Source organism: Antedon mediterranea, chromosome 8 (assembly GCF_964355755.1).
Source record: "Antedon mediterranea chromosome 8, ecAntMedi1.1, whole genome shotgun sequence".
In the NCBI taxonomy this organism is placed as follows: Eukaryota; Metazoa; Echinodermata; class Crinoidea; order Comatulida; family Antedonidae; genus Antedon; species Antedon mediterranea.
In genome coordinates, this window is record NC_092677.1 from 2712019 (window position 1) to 2731082 (window position 19064).

The window sequence follows — 19064 nt, forward strand, 5'->3', positions numbered from 1 at the left end:
CAGACATACTGTCGCCGCGCGCGGGGATAGAGAAGGGTTTTTAGGTCTAAAATCTGGTTTGGCTTTAGGTGATAGTCATGATGGATCCATTCCAAAATAAGGAAGGCGATCCAGAACTTGTTGATTTTCTTTCAAAAGTTGATGAAATTGGTTAGTAAAAACATGGAGTAACTTATTCTTTACTCCACCATGGTAAAAATTGTAAGGGATCAGGTGCCGTTTTCGGCCACCTCGACTTATATGGACTATACCATTATTATGGTAGGGGTGTGGTGTGTATTATGTTTTATGTATAGAAGGGTGTCTATTGAATGGGAAGACAATACAATTGTTCTGTTATGTAACATACAGTACAAACTACTGTACAAGAAACAATACAGAACATCAAAAACTAGCAAGCATGCACTTTTTAATAAGGCATGTTATTACTGTATTAGGCACTGTGTTACGCAATGCCAAGATTTTGTAACAATATTACTATATTAACTAGGCCTATGTATAACTTACTTACTAATACTATAATAAAAACTAACCTAAACACTATAGTATAATCAAAATTAAAACATATTAAATACTATGTTATGCCTCTCTTGATTTCAACACATTACATTTTAGTACAATCGGATTCGAAATTAGAAAATCTTAAATACTAAGTAGATAGGTAGATAAATCATATTTTTTATTTGCAAGGGATAAATCTCAACATCATGGATTTGAACCTGGTATCGGTAGACGAACATAATTGAAGATTCATTGACATAATTATATGTTTTTTGTTTGTTTTACCTCACCAGATACATTTACATTTAATTCTAAGTGTAAAACGAATTAGATACAGAAACACAATTCATATTCATTGACATAATTATATGTTTATTTGTTTTACTGATTACTGATACATTTACATTTAATGTTAAATGTAAATAAATGAAACGAATGTAGATACAGAAACAAAATGGTAACAGATTCATTAACGTAATTATATGTATGTTTTCTTTAGGCCTACTGATCACCTGATACATTTACTTTTAATGTTAAATGTAAATAAATGAAACGATTGTAGATACAGAAACAAAATGGTAACAGATTCATTGACGATATATATATTATGTATTTTTGTTTTATACGACGACTCGGCTATAGTTGGATACGATTATTCTCTGTACCTTTCTGAGATTATTCGATTTACCGATTATGGCAACAATTTTCTTGAAATAAACATAAATAAACGAAAGAAATAAGAATTGATTTTCGAAAACATTGGTCTGACAGTATACATTACTTAAAGGAAAGGAGGCAGAGATTGTTAACAATTATAAGTATCTGGGAGTAGTGTTTGATTAAAGCTTAAATAGGTGGACATGTTGATCATATAGTTAAGAAGTTAAATACAAGGCTGACTGCTTGAGGAAACTCAATTCTTTGGGGTAAAGCAGGATATTTGTACTATAGAATGTTTTACTAATCAGTGATGTTCTATTTGGGGATATTGTATGTTGGGCTGAGAATATTTAGTAAGTGAATGTGGGGATCACCAAATTGAGAAGGTGCTGGGAGCGGGGAAAGTATAAATTGGCTTGTCTATGCAATTGCTTGACTCGTTCTACAGCGAACAGCTTGCCGATGTATTCCATGCTATATTGGAAGACATGAATCATCCTCTTCATTGCGACATTATCAGCTCCGTTTTGCATTCGTTATTGTAACGTTTTGATGCAAAAGTTGTTCAATTAGAACATGTAGGCCTATTTCTACACAGAACGTTTAAATACGTGAAATGTTCTGTGTTTTCTGGGAACAAAATGGTACAGATTCATTGACATAATTTTAATGTTTATTTGTTTTACTGATTACCTAATAATCAGTATGTGATAGATCTTATTAAATGTACTACTGTCATCTTTGTTAAATATACTACTGTGTTATCGTTAGATAAATTATATTTTTTATTTGTAACTGGAATAAAAACTAATTTCTTTATAGGCCTATACTTTCTGTATCCGTAAAAAGTATTCAATATCCACCTTAGGGAATCCACCTAATATCCATTTTAGGGAATGATACCTAAAATTTATATAGAAATAAAGAGCCATAATATACTGTATTAACTTGAAAGCTAAAATTGATTCTACAGCGTGTAGGGCGTAGTTGTTTTCCCTTTGTTGCTGAAACATAATGCACTAAACAAAAGAACAAAAGCAGCAGTATTTTAACACATTAGCACACTCAAATAATAAATGGGACACCCCTATTTTCCCATCTTTTTATAATGGTATAGTCCATACAAGTCGAGGTGGCCGAAAACGGCACCGGATCAGGTGCCGTTTTCGGCCACCTCGACTTATATGGACTATACCATTATTATGGTAGGGGTGTGGTGTGTATTATGTTTTATGTATAGAAGGGTGTCTATTGAATGGGAAGACAATACAATTGTTCTGTTATGTAACATACAGTACAAACTACTGTACAAGAAACAATACAGAACATCAAAAACTAGCAAGCATGCACTTTTTAATAAGGCATGTTATTACTGTATTAGGCACTGTGTTACGCAATGCCAAGATTTTGTAACAATATTACTATATTAACTAGGCCTATGTATAACTTACTTACTAATACTATAATAAAAACTAACCTAAACACTATAGTATAATCAAAATTAAAACATATTAAATACTATGTTATGCCTCTCTTGATTTCAACACATTACATTTTAGTACAATCGGATTCGAAATTAGAAAATCTTAAATACTAAGTAGATAGGTAGATAAATCATATTTTTTATTTGCAAGGGATAAATCTCAACATCATGGATTTGAACCTGGTATCGGTAGACGAACATAATTGAAGATTCATTGACATAATTATATGTTTTTTGTTTGTTTTACCTCACCAGATACATTTACATTTAATTCTAAGTGTAAAACGAATTAGATACAGAAACACAATTCATATTCATTGACATAATTATATGTTTATTTGTTTTACTGATTACTGATACATTTACATTTAATGTTAAATGTAAATAAATGAAACGAATGTAGATACAGAAACAAAATGGTAACAGATTCATTAACGTAATTATATGTATGTTTTCTTTAGGCCTACTGATCACCTGATACATTTACTTTTAATGTTAAATGTAAATAAATGAAACGATTGTAGATACAGAAACAAAATGGTAACAGATTCATTGACGATATATATATTATGTATTTTTGTTTTATACGACGACTCGGCTATAGTTGGATACGATTATTCTCTGTACCTTTCTGAGATTATTCGATTTACCGATTATGGCAACAATTTTCTTGAAATAAACATAAATAAACGAAAGAAATAAGAATTGATTTTCGAAAACATTGGTCTGACAGTATACATTACTTAAAGGAAAGGAGGCAGAGATTGTTAACAATTATAAGTATCTGGGAGTAGTGTTTGATTAAAGCTTAAATAGGTGGACATGTTGATCATATAGTTAAGAAGTTAAATACAAGGCTGACTGCTTGAGGAAACTCAATTCTTTGGGGTAAAGCAGGATATTTGTACTATAGAATGTTTTACTAATCAGTGATGTTCTATTTGGGGATATTGTATGTTGGGCTGAGAATATTTAGTAAGTGAATGTGGGGATCACCAAATTGAGAAGGTGCTGGGAGCGGGGAAAGTATAAATTGGCTTGTCTATGCAATTGCTTGACTCGTTCTACAGCGAACAGCTTGCCGATGTATTCCATGCTATATTGGAAGACATGAATCATCCTCTTCATTGCGACATTATCAGCTCCGTTTTGCATTCGTTATTGTAACGTTTTGATGCAAAAGTTGTTCAATTAGAACATGTAGGCCTATTTCTACACAGAACGTTTAAATACGTGAAATGTTCTGTGTTTTCTGGGAACAAAATGGTACAGATTCATTGACATAATTTTAATGTTTATTTGTTTTACTGATTACCTAATAATCAGTATGTGATAGATCTTATTAAATGTACTACTGTCATCTTTGTTAAATATACTACTGTGTTATCGTTAGATAAATTATATTTTTTATTTGTAACTGGAATAAAAACTAATTTCTTTATAGGCCTATACTTTCTGTATCCGTAAAAAGTATTCAATATCCACCTTAGGGAATCCACCTAATATCCATTTTAGGGAATGATACCTAAAATTTATATAGAAATAAAGAGCCATAATATACTGTATTAACTTGAAAGCTAAAATTGATTCTACAGCGTGTAGGGCGTAGTTGTTTTCCCTTTGTTGCTGAAACATAATGCACTAAACAAAAGAACAAAAGCAGCAGTATTTTAACACATTAGCACACTCAAATAATAAATGGGACACCCCTATTTTCCCATCTTTTTATAATGGTATAGTCCATACAAGTCGAGGTGGCCGAAAACGGCACCTGATCCATTGTAAAATAAAGCCTGGTCTGCTAGGCCTATCTAGGCCTAGTAGGGCCTAGCTAGCAGGTATTATTAGTAGTAGGCCTGCCTAGCCTAGCTAGGCCTAATTGTGTGTTGGACCTAGCCTAGTCTAGTAGAGAGGCTGTGCTTGCTTGGCTAGCTAGCTAGGACTGGCCTAGTAATAGGAGGCTAGGTGCGAAAGTGCAATGTTTGTAGCGCCTTGTTATCATGTTATATAAAAGAAGTAGGCCTAGCCCTCCCTAGCTAGGCCTATATATAATATTTCACTTTGGTTGCTTTGCACATTATATTATTATTATTATGTATTGTAGATAAAATAGTTAAAGGATTGAATACAGAAGATGACAGTGAACAGAAAAAGGCATTATCAAAAGCAGACAAGATGATTAAAGAGACCAGTAGTAAAATCAACAAGACAATCATTAACAAGACAATCATTAACAAGACATCAGCAAACGGCATGGTTAGTTTTATGGTTACTTTTGGTACCGTGTTGTTGGTTGTGGCTTGCCATATAAATGAATAGATATTATTATAACACTATTTTTGTATCTTTGTTCTTTCAGGACGTAGGTGGGCTTCCACAGGGAATGACACAAGGTATAGCTTGAAATTAAAACACTAGGCTATTGGTCACTCAGGTGTTAATTTACAAAAATAATTGGTTGTTGTTTATGAATTAAGTTTCTAAACTATTTCTTCTATGTTGTAAATATGCACTAAATAATTGAATGTTTGAACCTTTATTTCAGATGCTTTCATGGCATCAGTAGAAGCTGACGCAAGGGAGCGTGCTCAGAGACGTAAAGTTAAAACAAAACGAGCAACCGAGTGGAAAGAAAAAGGAAATCAGGAATTTAAGGCTGGAAAGTTTGAGAAAGCTGTTGAATATTATACTGAAGGACTTGAATGCCTCAAAGATATGGTAGTCCTTTACACAAATAGAGCTCAGGTATTTAAACTTATTTCAAAATGGGGATCTTTACATGATTGTAACCCACAATTCTTAAAATGTTGTCACTTGCTCTTAAATTATTGTCATAAATTCTTAGAAAGTTGTCAATTATAATTAAATTATTTTCACCAATTCTTAGAATGTTGTCACTCTTAAATTATTGTCACCAATTCCCAAAATCTTGTCACTTACTTTTAAATTATTGTCACCAATTCTTAGTAATGTTGTCAACTGTTAAATTACTGTCACCAATTCAACTTACAGTACACTTTAAGTTGTTGCTGACACTGTAATTTTTATTGAGTTTTTTGGTTACGTTACAGGCATTTAACAAACTAGCTCAATACAATGATGCCATAAAGGACTGTGACACAGCTTTGATCATTGATGATAAAAACACAAAAGCTCACATTCAGAAAGGCAATGCTTACCTTGGTCTGTTACAGTATACAAAAGCAATAGAAACATATCAAGAAATATTGAAAATTAACCCAAAACAAGAAAAAATAATAAATGGTAAGTAAACAAGTTAAAACAACAATGTGGTCTGCTGTCACAAAGTATATTCATAATTTGTTTTTATTACAAAATTGAATTAGTATATAATATAATGATTACTAATTATTAATTTTCTTTTGTTAAGCATATTGAGGCTTTGTATAATACGCTATATAAACCCCATTTATTATTTATTTGTTAATGATGTAGGTTTTTTTTTAACTTTTAGATTATGTTCAGAAAGCATCCATGGCCATGGAAGCATCAGAGGCTGAAATGGCAGCCTCTAAACTTATAGCAGAAGAGGACAAGAAAGCTTCAAATCTATTGCAACTTATTGAGAAACTGGGACAGACAGACAAACCGGTTGTTTACTATGTTGGTGGCTTGCAACTCCTTGCAGCTCAAATAAATGATGGTAATCAAAACATGTTATTTACTTGTGAGTTAGTTAGTAGTTGGTTAGTTGTTAATTGATAATAGTTAGTTGTGAGTTAGTTGTTACTTATTTGTTAGTTAATTGTTAATTGATAATAGTTAGTTGTCATTTACTTGTTAGTTAGTTGTTAGTTAGTTTGTTGTTAGTTTGTTGTTAGTTTGTTAATACTCATTTTTATATATTTCTACACTCTTCACAGATATATCAAAGACGTTATTTCGTTCAAATTCTGGATTTGAACTGCTTTTTGACCAATCATACCTTAGCAAGAAAATTCAGCATGCTCCAGTGAGCACGGACACCGAGATCTGTGAGCTTGCAAGAGTGGCCGTACATGTCTGTGTACAAGTCACAGCAAAACATGGTAAGAGGGACGTACTGTACATACAGCATAACAATTACTTAATAGTTTAATATCAAAATGTGTTGATAAAATAGTTATAAAACCACCTAGAAACTAAGTTCTTCTAAGTGAAATGTTTAAAAATCCTTTATAATTAAAGATCGTCTCCAATTAGAGACCACTTTACCTAACTGAAGTTAATGAACACAAAAGTATAATAGAAATGCTTTAGTTAGGTGATTCTAATAGAAGACCAAGACTGCTAAGAGGGAATAGTAAAAATGAGTTTTAAAATTAGATTAACATTGTTGTTAATATTATTATTCAACAGAAGTAAACACTAAGTACATACTTGAGCAAGATGGGTTTAATGAGTTCCTTCTCAACTGTCTCCAATCGACGACTAGTGTTCTGCTGAAAGAGGATTGTGCAAGATTCTTGTTCCAATTGTCACAGACCAGTCTAGCACGATCTATCATTATATCAAGGTTTGATACATCAAGGTAAATGAGTGGTTGGTAATTATTAGGCCTAGGATACATAGGCTTTTTGTTCCAATTGTCACAGACCAGCCTGGCACGATCTATCATTATATCTAGGCTTGATACATCAAGGTAAATGAGTGGTTGGAAATGATTAGGCCTAGGATACATAGGCTTTTTGTTCCAATTGTCACAGACCAGCCTAGCACGATCTATCATTATATCTAGGCTTGATACATCAAGGTAAATTAGTTGGTGGTAATTATTAGACCTGAAGTATACATATACTCTTCGAAATGATCACATACTGTATGACCATGTGCAATGTGTTATATACATAGGTTAATGAAGAATTTGCGATTCATTTTTATTTATTTATTGACCAATTCACCTTTGGACAGTCCAAAAGCAAAACATAACAATTTGAAAAAGAAACAAAAAGAAGGAAAACATAATGAGAGGGGAAAAAAAAAACTTAGTTTGCTTTCATCATTTGCATGTAAATATTGTGTCCATATTGTGTCATTATTTGTGAATACTTGTGTATAATTGGGACAGAGAGACAGACAGACAAATTGCATTTATGTTAAGAGATATTACAGTACTTGTTAAGGCTATACATGTTTGAATTTAAACATTGTTTTCAATTTTATTAGGCTGATGTTGGGACTGATCAGCTGTGTTCAGATCTCAGAACAAGGAGCTGAAAATGCCATGAAAAGTTTAAACAATCTTGCCCTAGAAAAACAGTAAGTACTAAGTCTTTTCTTCAACAGAGTAAGCAATTTAATTCATAATTCTATTCATTTGTATAACAGGGTAGTTTTGAGAACAGTTACGTAAACGTTTTTAAGCGAACTGTTGATAGGTGTTGTTAGCTTGTCTTGATTTATTAATCAAAACCTTTATATAGCATTATTTGTTTGTTCTTCAGATTTCTAGGTCTTGTACGTGTAGAAATGAAAACTAACCTATTACCTGCTTTTGAAGAGATTCTCGTAAGTTGTAAAGATTTCTTCTATGCCCAAACATTAAGATATCATTCTGAGAATTCTTTATCAACCAGGCACAGATAGTGCAACTTGCATTGATAATTGGTGTCCATGAGTGTTGAGAGGAGAAATAATGTTGTCTTGAGAGGTGGTGGACTGGTGTTGTGTGTAATACCCACTGTGTGTAGTGGGGTGAGGTAGTGTTTTCTGATGGTTAAAGGGTGGGTGTTGGTGGTGTAAATGTTTGAGAGGGATGGTCATTTAATGGGTCAGAAAAAAGATATTAATTTTACAGTATGTTTATTTTTGTTATTTCTTTAGCTGCACAGTGAGTCATTTAATAGTACTGTATTCCCATTGTGTATTTTATTATTTCTTTATCTGCACAGTGAGTCAGTTAATAGTACTGTATTCCCATTGTGTATTTTATTATTTCTTTATCTGCACAGTGAGTCAGTTAACAGTACTGTATTCCCATTGTGTATTTTATTATTTCTTTAGCTGCACAGTGAGTCAGTTAACAGTACTGTATTCCCATTGTGTATTTTATTATTTCTTTAGCTGCACAGTGAGTCAGTTAATAGTACTGTATTCCCATTGTGTATTTTATTATTTCTTTATCTGCACAGTGAGTCAGTTAACAGTACTGTATTCCCATTGTGTATTTTATTATTTCTTTAGCTGCACAGTGAATCAGTTAACAGTACTGTATTCCCATCCTTTATTTTATTATTTCTTTAGCTGCACAGTGAGTCACTTAATAGTACTGTAATCCCATTGTGTATTTTATTATTTCTTTAGCTGCACAGTGAGTCAGTTAATAGTACTGTGTTCCCATCCATTATTTTATTATTTCTTTAGCTGCACAGTGAGTCAGTTAATAGTACTGTATTCCCATTGTGTTAATTTTTATTATTTCTTTATCTGCACAGTGGGTCAGTTAACAGTACTGTATTCCCATTGTGTATTTTATTATTTCTTTAGCTGCACAGTGAATCAGTTAACAGTACTGTATTCCCATCCTTTATTTTATTATTTCTTTAGCTGCACAGTGAGTCACTTAATAGTACTGTAATCCCATTGTGTATTTTATTATTTCTTTAGCTGCACAGTGAGTCAGTTAATAGTACTGTGTTCCCATCCATTATTTTATTATTTCTTTAGCTGCACAGTGAGTCAGTTAATAGTACTGTATTCCCATTGTGTATTTTATTATTTCTTTAGCTGCACAGTGAGTCAGTTAATAGTACTGTATTCCCATTGTGTATTTTATTATTTCTTTAGCTGCACAGTGAGTCAGTTAATAGTACTGTATTCCCATTGTGTATTTTATTATTTCTTTAGCTGCACAGTGAGTCAGTCAATAGTACTGTATTCCCATTGTGTATCTCAACCATATCCAACATGACACATGATGACCATATTAGGAAACAAATGTCAGCTGACAAGAATTTCTGGCAAGCTATGCTGTCAACTTTGGTAAGTAAGTAAGGATCTTAAAAGATTGCAGCCTTCTGATCAAAGTTCCCAATATTAAAAGATTTTTATTGGTAAATTATCATTATCTTTGAATAAAATAAAATATCCATAGAACAAGAGATCTTAAATGTGCCCATATATGGACATGATGATGTCATATCACTACCTAATTTGGGCATATCACTACCATATTTGGACACATCACACTTTTTTGTCGAACTAGTTTGATATTGTAGACAGAGCATTGGCATCTACAATGGTTATGCCAGGCACTTGGCAAAGGCAGAATATGCGTGAAGGCAATAAATTTTCACCTTGTTTGTTGAGCCCAAGTAATAAATTTATACAAAAATTGCATTTAAGCAGATTGGCAGATGGCGCAAAATAATGGGAAACTCCTGTGCTTATCAGGAGGGTTGGGGGATCTGAATTATTTTTTTAATGATTTTGAACTTGATATACATTTTTTCTTCAGAAAACCCATTGTAGTAAGATAAACAGAGAAGAAAGTGAAAAAGTGTTGGAACCTCTACTTGGTTTGTGTATGAACTTATCCCTTGAGAAAGTTCATGCTGAGCACCAGCTTACACTACCACTTACTAATTGTGTTGTACCGCTACTTAGCAGAACAAATCAACAATTGATAATGGTTTGTTTATTTTGCTTTATATATCAACAGTATTACTTTTTAATTAAATGTTCTAATTAAAGAAAATGCTATTCTGATGTTACTATTTGCTAGTGTTCAAAAATCCTTTTCAAATATAGTTCAAATGTTAATAACCATACAATAGGCCATTATTGGACATAATGTGTCATTGGACTGTATAGAAACATGTATGTTCTGAATAATTTGACACTAAAAATAATTTCATATGTACAATATTTTCAAAGTTATGCGATTTTATGTAGTGCAAAGTTCAAAGGTCAATAATGTTAGAATCGGCCATTTTTTGCAAAAACATGCCATTGGACTAAATATAAATATGTAGTTTCTGAATAGTTTGAGCCATATTGTGTGTCTCTCAGATAAGTGGTTGCTAAGATATGATAAATCAAGGTCAAAGGTCAATAATGTTAGAATCCGCCATTTTTTGCAAAAACATGCCATTAGACTGGATATAAATGTGTAGTTTCTGAACAATTTAAGCCCTAATTTGTATATCTCCGATTAGTGGTTGCTGAGATATGATAAATCAAGGTCAAAGGTCAATAATGTTAGAAATAGCACTTCCATTCATTTTTGGACAAACTTTTTCATTAAAGTGAATATAAAAACATATATTCTAACGATTTTGACACCATAATTAAGTATCTGTGACTAGCGGTTTTCAAGATACAGAGTACGTTATTAAAAATGGCGGCCATTTTTAATTATGCAAATTAGGCTACTTCCTGTTGTCGAAAAATGTCCTAACGTTGATAAATGTGTTCAGTAGGGTCTAAAGAACACATTTCATCAAAAAAACCTTTTCTTGCAATAGGCCTTACGGCGAAGCTGAAATGATGCCTGGAAAAGCAATCCCGTTCCTCATCAAGCATAATACTTTTTTACCACATATACTGTTCTAAATAAATACTAATAGTACAAAAAGTAAAAGTTCCACAAAAAAATACCTGGCGTTTGGTAGAAAATTACCGTTAAAGTTGGTAAATATGCTAACGATTTCTTACGAAATAGCGAGGCTGAAACAACTGGTGGCGCACTATAACTAGACTGTACTATTATTATCACGGTTTATAAGAAATATATAGGCAAGTTATTTATTATCAAAATAGATTTATTCTTTATTTTTTTAAATAAATTTGGTGAATACAAATTTATATTAACTCTAAAATTGAAATTTAGAGTTAATAATTATCCCCCGACATTAAAACATTTATAATTACAAATGGCTTCAACTGTTCGTATAATGGTTTCTCCCGACAGGTAGGCTATTAATAGCAGTAGAAATACAGCAGCAATATTACATAGTGACTGATATGATTTAACTGTGAAACATATAGAACACATATTCCTAGTAATAAACACCAATGCAATAGTAAATTTAAATTATTAAATAAAATACAAACATCAAATATTTGTTTTGTTTCAATGTAATTGTATTTATTCTCATGGTTAATATTTTTCTTTATATTCTCATGGTTACACAATTTCTTTTAATGGTTACACAATTTCTATTTTTCTTTATATTCTCATGGTTACAGTTTTTATTATTATATTCTCGTGGTTAAATTATTTATTTATATTCTCATGGTTACAGTTTTTATTATTATATTCTCGTGGTTACATTATTTATTTATATTCTCATGGTTACAGTTTTTATTATTATATTCTCATGGTTATATTATTTATTTATATTCTCATGGTTTCCATTTTGTTTTCATTTTTTTTAAATCTTTTTTTTTATTCACATGCTCACAGTTTCTATTTGCATAACCATGGTTAGTGTTTCATCACATTGGTTATAGTGTAGGCCTATTACATTACAGTTACTTTTTATGATGATTTTGTTGCATTCAAAACCGTATAAACAATATATTTCATATTCATCTTCCTTATAGTCTAATTCATCATCTTCAATGCCATAGTCTGGTGTGTCTTCTTTTTCTTCTTCTTCTTCTCTTGTCCTGTTTTCACACTCATCTCATTCACACTCGAACAGTTAATCCTAGAGCAAGTGACTTTGGAGTCTGCCTTCTTCCTTTCCAAGCAAGGTACAGGATGTCCTGGCATATCGATAAAATTTTTGTTCGAGTTTCTTCAGTAACATCTGAAAATGAGGTTTGTATAGTATCTTCTGCAGCACCAACACACTTTGCGATTAGAGTAAACAACTCATATGGCACAATTTCAGATATGTCAACATCATTAATGTCCGCTGCTCTTGGAGGCCATTCACTCTGCATACCTTTGTTGGATTTGATGGCATTATTTACTATCGTACCTGCAACTACATTTTATAGCATTGGGTGAATGAAACATAGTAATAATAAATTTATATAAAGCATATACTGTATTGTGTACAGCATTTATGATCGACACCACTTACTATCATAACAGTTTTGTTTTTTGAGTGCATACAGCTTTCACCTCTTTGATCCACAGCATTTCCTTAATTATGCAATAACATTTATTGTTGTTATTTAAAAATAAACCAATATATACAAGTTATTGTATTTTAACCGTACCTGCAAAATATAGAGTCCTTAGTTTGTCTCTATTGTCACCATCAGTGGAGATTTCGTGTGTTGTAGAAGTAGTTGGAATATCTATGTCATACTTTGATGATTCATCTGTCTCTGTTGTACTTTTTCCTGATGACAAAAATGGATCAGCCACAAATCCAGGGGATACATTGCTAAAGTACACCAGAACTGATTCATTTCTAATTAAGAAAAAATAAATAAAATATTTAGTTTGACCAATCCACAAAAAAATAATTTTTTTTTAAATTATCCCTGGTGAAAAAATCATTTAATATAAACACACTAAGCAACTAACCTTCTTGTGGGTGAATGGAAAATTAGGTTAGGATAATCCATCCTGAGCTTCTTCTTCAACACGTCTGATCTATAAATAACACATTAATTGATTATAATTAATTGTAACACAGAAACAATGAAGAAATTATTACAGTAACTGGATCTCAAAATTATTTCATCGTTTTTAAGAAGGGATCGACAGCCTACCTTATAGTTGACAAGTAAACTTTTTCTGTTTTTTCAATTGATTTCATGAAAAGCTTTTGGAGTTTTGCGAGTCTTAGTATCTCCTGTCCATACTGTAACCGTTTATCAATTACATCTCTGCAAAATACCTTATAGCTTTGCTTATATGTTAAAAAAACACTTTCCAATTCCCTGTAAATAATAATAAATACTGTATTATTAAAATATATTTTAATATTTTATAGATTTTGGTGTTTAAAAATTCAACATTTAGACTGAAGCAAATAAAAAAAAAATTAAAAATGTAAATTAAAAAAACCAACAGAGTTTTAGAAAGTTACGTTTTACTCACTTTCCAGAATCATGTCGTTTACGTGAATTAACAACTATTTTGGTGTAGTTTTTGTAACATTGGTCATGATATCGCACTTCAATACAAGCACAGCTTTTTCCTCGAATGTCTTTTAAAATACTTTCGTCCTCTCTCATTTCTGCAGCTTTTCGCAACATTCCTGTCATAAATCAAATCAACAAAAGCAATAGTGTGTAAATTCCTAAATGATTGAAATGATATTTTGTTATGCATAACTACAGCATGGAGATATAAAATGTATAGCTCCATGATTACACTATATAGCAAAGGTTCACATGGAAGAAATGTCCTGGAACACCTCATTATGCTGTACAGTAGGAAGCTTTTCTAATTGGATTACATCAGTTGAGCCTGCAAAACTCATTATAGGATGGGGATTAGAAAGCAGATTGATTAATTAACCATATGTTTACAAATTTCAAGGATAGGAGAAACAACAATAACAAGTGAATTTTTTTTCTTCAAATAATTACCTGCATCATCTGTTAAAGCCTTTCTTAATTTATCATGACCTCTTTTGCCTTGGATCGTCACTAATTTGTCTTGCAATTTACAAATGATACATTTCTTTGGCAAAATAGTGGCTTTTTGAACCATTGCTGTGGCTGAACTACTTCTCAAAAAATGCTTGGCCCTCTTAACTGGTGGCTCATCTGGGCTCTCACTGTCTCCTGCTTGGGATCTCTTTTTGGCAACTCTTGTTTCAGCCTAAACATCAATTTCAACGTATAATTAATTTATACAGCATTTTATTTTGTCTTATATAGAGCCTATATTGGTATTTAACTAAAATTAATTTTGTAGCCTACTGAATAATATATACTGTATAATATAATATGGCCTAGGCCTACGTAGTAGTACTGGTACTACAGAGTAGAAAGCCCAATCAACAACCAAGCACAGAAACTAAGGGCACAATATATAGATCTATAAGTAAGTGCAGTAGCACCCTATATACTGTATCATTTAACTATATTATTAACTCTTAGAGTATTCTGATAATAATCGAAACCAAATATTACCTTTTTTAGTCGAGATGTATCAGTATATCGCCTGTAACAGGTAGCATGAAAACCTAAGCCTGGATGCTCGCGTACGACATCGTCAAACGATTTACCTTCATCAGACATACCAAGCTCCGTCAAATGTATGGCGATTTCCTTGCCGTTTCCATCTAATTTTATCCAACTCTTTGAACAGAGCAACACTTTTTTCCATCGAATCTCAGTAATTGGACTGATAATTTCATTTGAATGCTTGTAAATTTGGAAAAAACATTTCAACTTTACTTTGTCTGAGCGAGAAGATCCTTCCTCGTCGGACGCCATTTCGTGTTTACATCGTGTGATTTTGACGTCTGCTGCCTAAACGTCGCGTATGATTGGTTTAACTGATGTCATGTGATACAAAATGGCAACTGCGAAAATATATTCTTTTAAACTTTTAAAATCAAGATTTCTTTAAAATGTCAGGAAAATTTTCGTGGAACTTTTTAATACGTAATTAATTTATTTTTATGTATATGAATCAAGAGAGTTCACTTATTATGCTTAATGAGGAACAAGAAAAAATGTTTTCATCTTCACCGTAAGGCCTACAATTTGTGTGAGTTAAAAGTCTAAATCCCATTGACTAAATGTATAATGCTTAACTGAGAATGCAGGTTTAATAATCTTCCGTTAACTGCTTAACAGGCAATGTGATTTGTCCTAATTTGTGTTGGGTCTTTACATGTATTGCTGACCTGTCCAATGTGCCTTGTTTGAAAGCTTGCTAATAACTTGGAATTCCTTGAATTTCTGAGTCCAGCTTGAGATAGGTTATTCCTCTATATGTTGTATATATAGTAACACTAAGCCTCTATGTGTAGTTATCATAGAAACCACTCCCAGGAGGACTTGCAGAGTTCTTAAGGTGTTACTAGAACTGTACTTGCAGAGTTCTTAAGGTGTTACTAGAACTGTACTTGCAGAGTTCTTAAGGTGTTACTAGAACTGTACTTGCAGAGTTCTTAAGGTGTTACTAGAACTGTACTTGCAGAGTTCTTAAGGTGTTACTAGAACTGTACTTTATATAATTGTAATACTTATTTATTCCAGCGTGTATGTGGGTTACTGAGCCGAGTCCTTGTGTATTCAACTGAAGCAGTTGATTATTGTGTTCAGCAACATATTGTTGATATCATGATGAACATACTTAAACAGGTATGTACAATAAATATCCAATTGTAAGTCTCAACTATAACCCACCTCCACTCAACGGCCTATCATTCCCACTTTATATGTTTATAACATGTTTAATAATCTTGTATCCAAAAACAAATTTTGTCCTCTTCAAAGCTGTATTAAAAATCACTCTTCACTTTTTTTCTAAGAGTAAAGATGAAACATGCAAGAAGTATTGTCTGAAATGTCTGACTGTGATAACACAGAGCAATCAGGAATCAAGAAGACAGATACTATCACAAGATAAAGGTAATTACTAATCAATTTACTAACCCTCTGATTTTATTATTCTCAAATGTTCTCATTTAGGCATTGATTGTTTTTATATATGATTTGTATATTGCTGTTTTGTGATGGAGATGCCTATTTCCACTATATCATAGCGTACATGTATGTGTTTATCAAAATGATTTAACTAATACCAGGGAAGAGTCTTGTTGTAAATATCAGCTATGTCCCCGTAGTAATGATGTAGCTGTACACCAAATCTGTAACTTGGTGGTTAACATGCTTGCCTTCCAATCTCAAGGTCCAGGGTTCAAATCTGACCTTTTTATTTCACGCCCTAGGCGTCAAATGAGATTTAAAGCATGATTCAATTCAATTCAATTCAATTCAACTTTATTTCAGACAAACTGTCCATATGAAACATATAAATACAATAAAAATAATACAAAGCATTATGTGACAACCGTCATGGAGAGAGGACTAATAATTATTTGTTGACACATAGTGCCTCTTAAAATACATGTGGATTATGTATGTGGATTTAGTATCTATCCGGTAATAATGATAAGTTATTTGCTGTTTGAGGCATTGGATTTGTATTAAATAAAAGCTCCTTGTCCACTATAACCTATTTCAATATGTTTTATTTTTTTAAAAGGTCTAACAAAGTTGGTGTATTATCTAGACAGTGAAGATGCCATGATGATAGCGAACGCTGCGTTATGTATCGGACATTGTGTACAAGAACCAGGAGCTAGCCACCATGTCAGTACAGATGTAGTCAAGACATTACTGACAAGAACAGACACTACGAACACTTCAATTAAACAAAACTGTGCAATCACTCTAGCTAAGCTTGCTACTACAAGTCCAGATCATCTTAATATGCTCAAGAAGTTAGGAGGGATAGGTATTTTGAATAGCTGTATGAAGTATGTAAATTCATGACGTTTTTTGGATATTGGTGTTTTTCAAATTGGCATTCATATGGGTCTCGTCAGTTGTACGCCACACCTAATGTTTCAACTACATGGTTTTTTGGGCTGGGCATATCCACATGGTCAGATAGTCCTATAAACAGTGCACATTTTTGGAATGCTTACAAGTGTTTATTTATTTTCATAAATATAATAATATAGTTTGACAGTTTTAATAAGAATTTTTACTATTTAGCATTTTCAAAATATACATACATAATCATACATAATAATTTTAATTGCAAGTTCATGTTTTTTTAAATCCTGTTTTCTTAATCTATCAATCACTGTATAATTTATAATTTTCTTTTACAGTTTTTTAATGTACACTATTATATATAATTTATAAAAAATAACTATTGACATCAACATTATATATCAAATCTGTTCACATACAGGTTATGTACAGTCAAGAGATGCACTATAATATTCATATTTGTATTGCATAACAATTAGGCCTACATATCACATTATCAAAATAACTTTAATTGTGGCTGTCCACACACAAGATAGAAAAAAACAAAATTCATAAGAGTTTGGTTTGTTCACATATGGCTATATTCCTCACTTAGTATTAGAAATTTGTCTTGATTTGAAGTTAATATTTCCCAAACCCATTTTCAATTAGTCCTATGCTAAAATTGTATGAATCTGCCCCTGTGGTACTTGCTACTACAGTCTTTCTTTATCATTAATAGATTGCATATTATACAGTAAATAAAGTAAACAAATAAGCAAGTTAAATGAGTGCATTTCCAGTAAATATATTGATGAATTTTCTGTGTAAATATGTTTTTTTTCCTTAAAATATATTTTTTACAACAAAATGTTATTATTTAATTCATTCAAACCTGACTAATTTTACTTAAATGAAAGATTAATAAAACTGTTTAAACCCCATTTAAAACGATAAGAATTAAGCATTTTCTATGAATTTAATGTATTTAATACAAGTAACACAGGTTTTATACATTTATTCCTGGGTGAATCTGGACAGCGCCGAAACACGCATCTGACTGGAGTGCATCTGATTGGCAGATGACACGCAACGCATGTAAGAAACTGAAAATCGACGTGGGTATATCTGCAGAGCTGCAGCGACGCACATCTCACTGGAGTGCATCTGATTGGCAGATGACACGCAACGCATGTAAGAAACTTCCAATCGACGTGGGTATATCTGCAGAGCTGCAGCGACGCACATCTGACTGGAGTGCATCTGATTGGCAGATGACACACAACGCATGTAAGAAACTTCCAATCGACGTGGGTATATCTGCAGAGCTGCAGCGACGCACATCTGACTGGAGTGCATCTGATTGGCAGATGACACGCAACGCATGTAAGAAACTTCCAATCGACGTGGGTATATCTGCAGAGCTGCAGCGACGCACATCTGACTGGAGTTCATCTGATTGGCAAGTGACACGCAACGCAAGTAAGAAACTTCTAATCGATGTGGGTATATCTGCAAAGCTGCAGCGACGCACATCTGACTGAAAATTGATTGATTAGACCCCATTTTTCCTGAAAAATTCAAAAGCAAATGGAATGATGAGATACGTCACTTAATACCTTACAGTAACAATAGTTAAGACAGATAAGATGTGCCTTAATAAACTATAATGTAAAAAATGTATGCTCCACAAGGAATGATTTTCTTCTATTATTTAAAGATAATAGTTAAGCCTAATAATAATATTCGTTTTTTATATGACGCTTATTGCACAATGCTTCTAAGTGCTTCACATTATTACCCCATCATTTTTTTTGGGATCAAACATGTATGCAGTGGTGGCGCCAGCGGGGGGGCTACGGGGGCTCTAGCCCCCTCGTCGGGGAGCCTAGCCCCCCCGTCGGGGAACACGGGTACTTTTTGTCGGGGAATATAATATACAGTAAAAAATGTTCGCGTTCACTTCATATAGCTTCAGCGCCTAGAAAACCACGACGTTCCATTGACC

General features: G+C 32.5%; 2 protein-coding genes across 5 annotated transcripts; one reads left to right on the top strand and one right to left on the bottom strand.

Annotated features, from left to right (window-relative positions):
• The first annotated feature begins 37 nt into the window (after nucleotides 1–37).
• LOC140056530 (tetratricopeptide repeat protein 12-like) lies at nucleotides 38–18778 on the top strand. Of its 3 annotated transcripts, none has more exons than XM_072101927.1 (15): nucleotides 38–150; nucleotides 4749–4900; nucleotides 5004–5037; nucleotides 5190–5389; nucleotides 5716–5908; nucleotides 6120–6308; nucleotides 6529–6693; nucleotides 7004–7175; nucleotides 7811–7903; nucleotides 8089–8152; nucleotides 9491–9625; nucleotides 10101–10274; nucleotides 15770–15874; nucleotides 16045–16144; nucleotides 16782–18778. In XM_072101927.1, the coding sequence occupies exons 1-15, from the start codon at nucleotides 78–80 to the stop codon at nucleotides 17069–17071; spliced, it is 2139 nt and encodes a 712-aa protein (XP_071958028.1). In that variant the 5' UTR covers nucleotides 38–77; the 3' UTR covers nucleotides 17072–18778. The 3 variants fall into 3 exon arrangements, with proteins under 3 accessions (XP_071958028.1, XP_071958029.1, XP_071958030.1); XM_072101928.1 differs by lacking the exon at nucleotides 38–150 and adding an exon at nucleotides 4373–4482 and having other exon boundaries at nucleotides 16782–18776; XM_072101929.1 differs by lacking the exon at nucleotides 38–150 and adding an exon at nucleotides 4522–4624 and having other exon boundaries at nucleotides 16782–18777.
• On the bottom strand, nucleotides 11638–15131 carry LOC140056531 (uncharacterized). 2 transcript variants are annotated; one of them, XM_072101930.1, is made up of 7 exons: nucleotides 14693–15131; nucleotides 14144–14378; nucleotides 13650–13809; nucleotides 13319–13489; nucleotides 13131–13199; nucleotides 12818–13014; nucleotides 11638–12579 (listed from the first exon to the last, which is right to left on the bottom strand). In XM_072101930.1, exons 1-7 carry the CDS (start codon nucleotides 14996–14998, stop codon nucleotides 12278–12280), a joined length of 1440 nt encoding a protein of 479 aa, XP_071958031.1. In that variant the 5' UTR covers nucleotides 14999–15131; the 3' UTR covers nucleotides 11638–12277. The 2 variants fall into 2 exon arrangements, with proteins under 2 accessions (XP_071958031.1, XP_071958032.1); XM_072101931.1 differs by having other exon boundaries at nucleotides 11638–12573; nucleotides 14693–15129.
• Nucleotides 18779–19064: the final 286 nt, after the last annotated feature.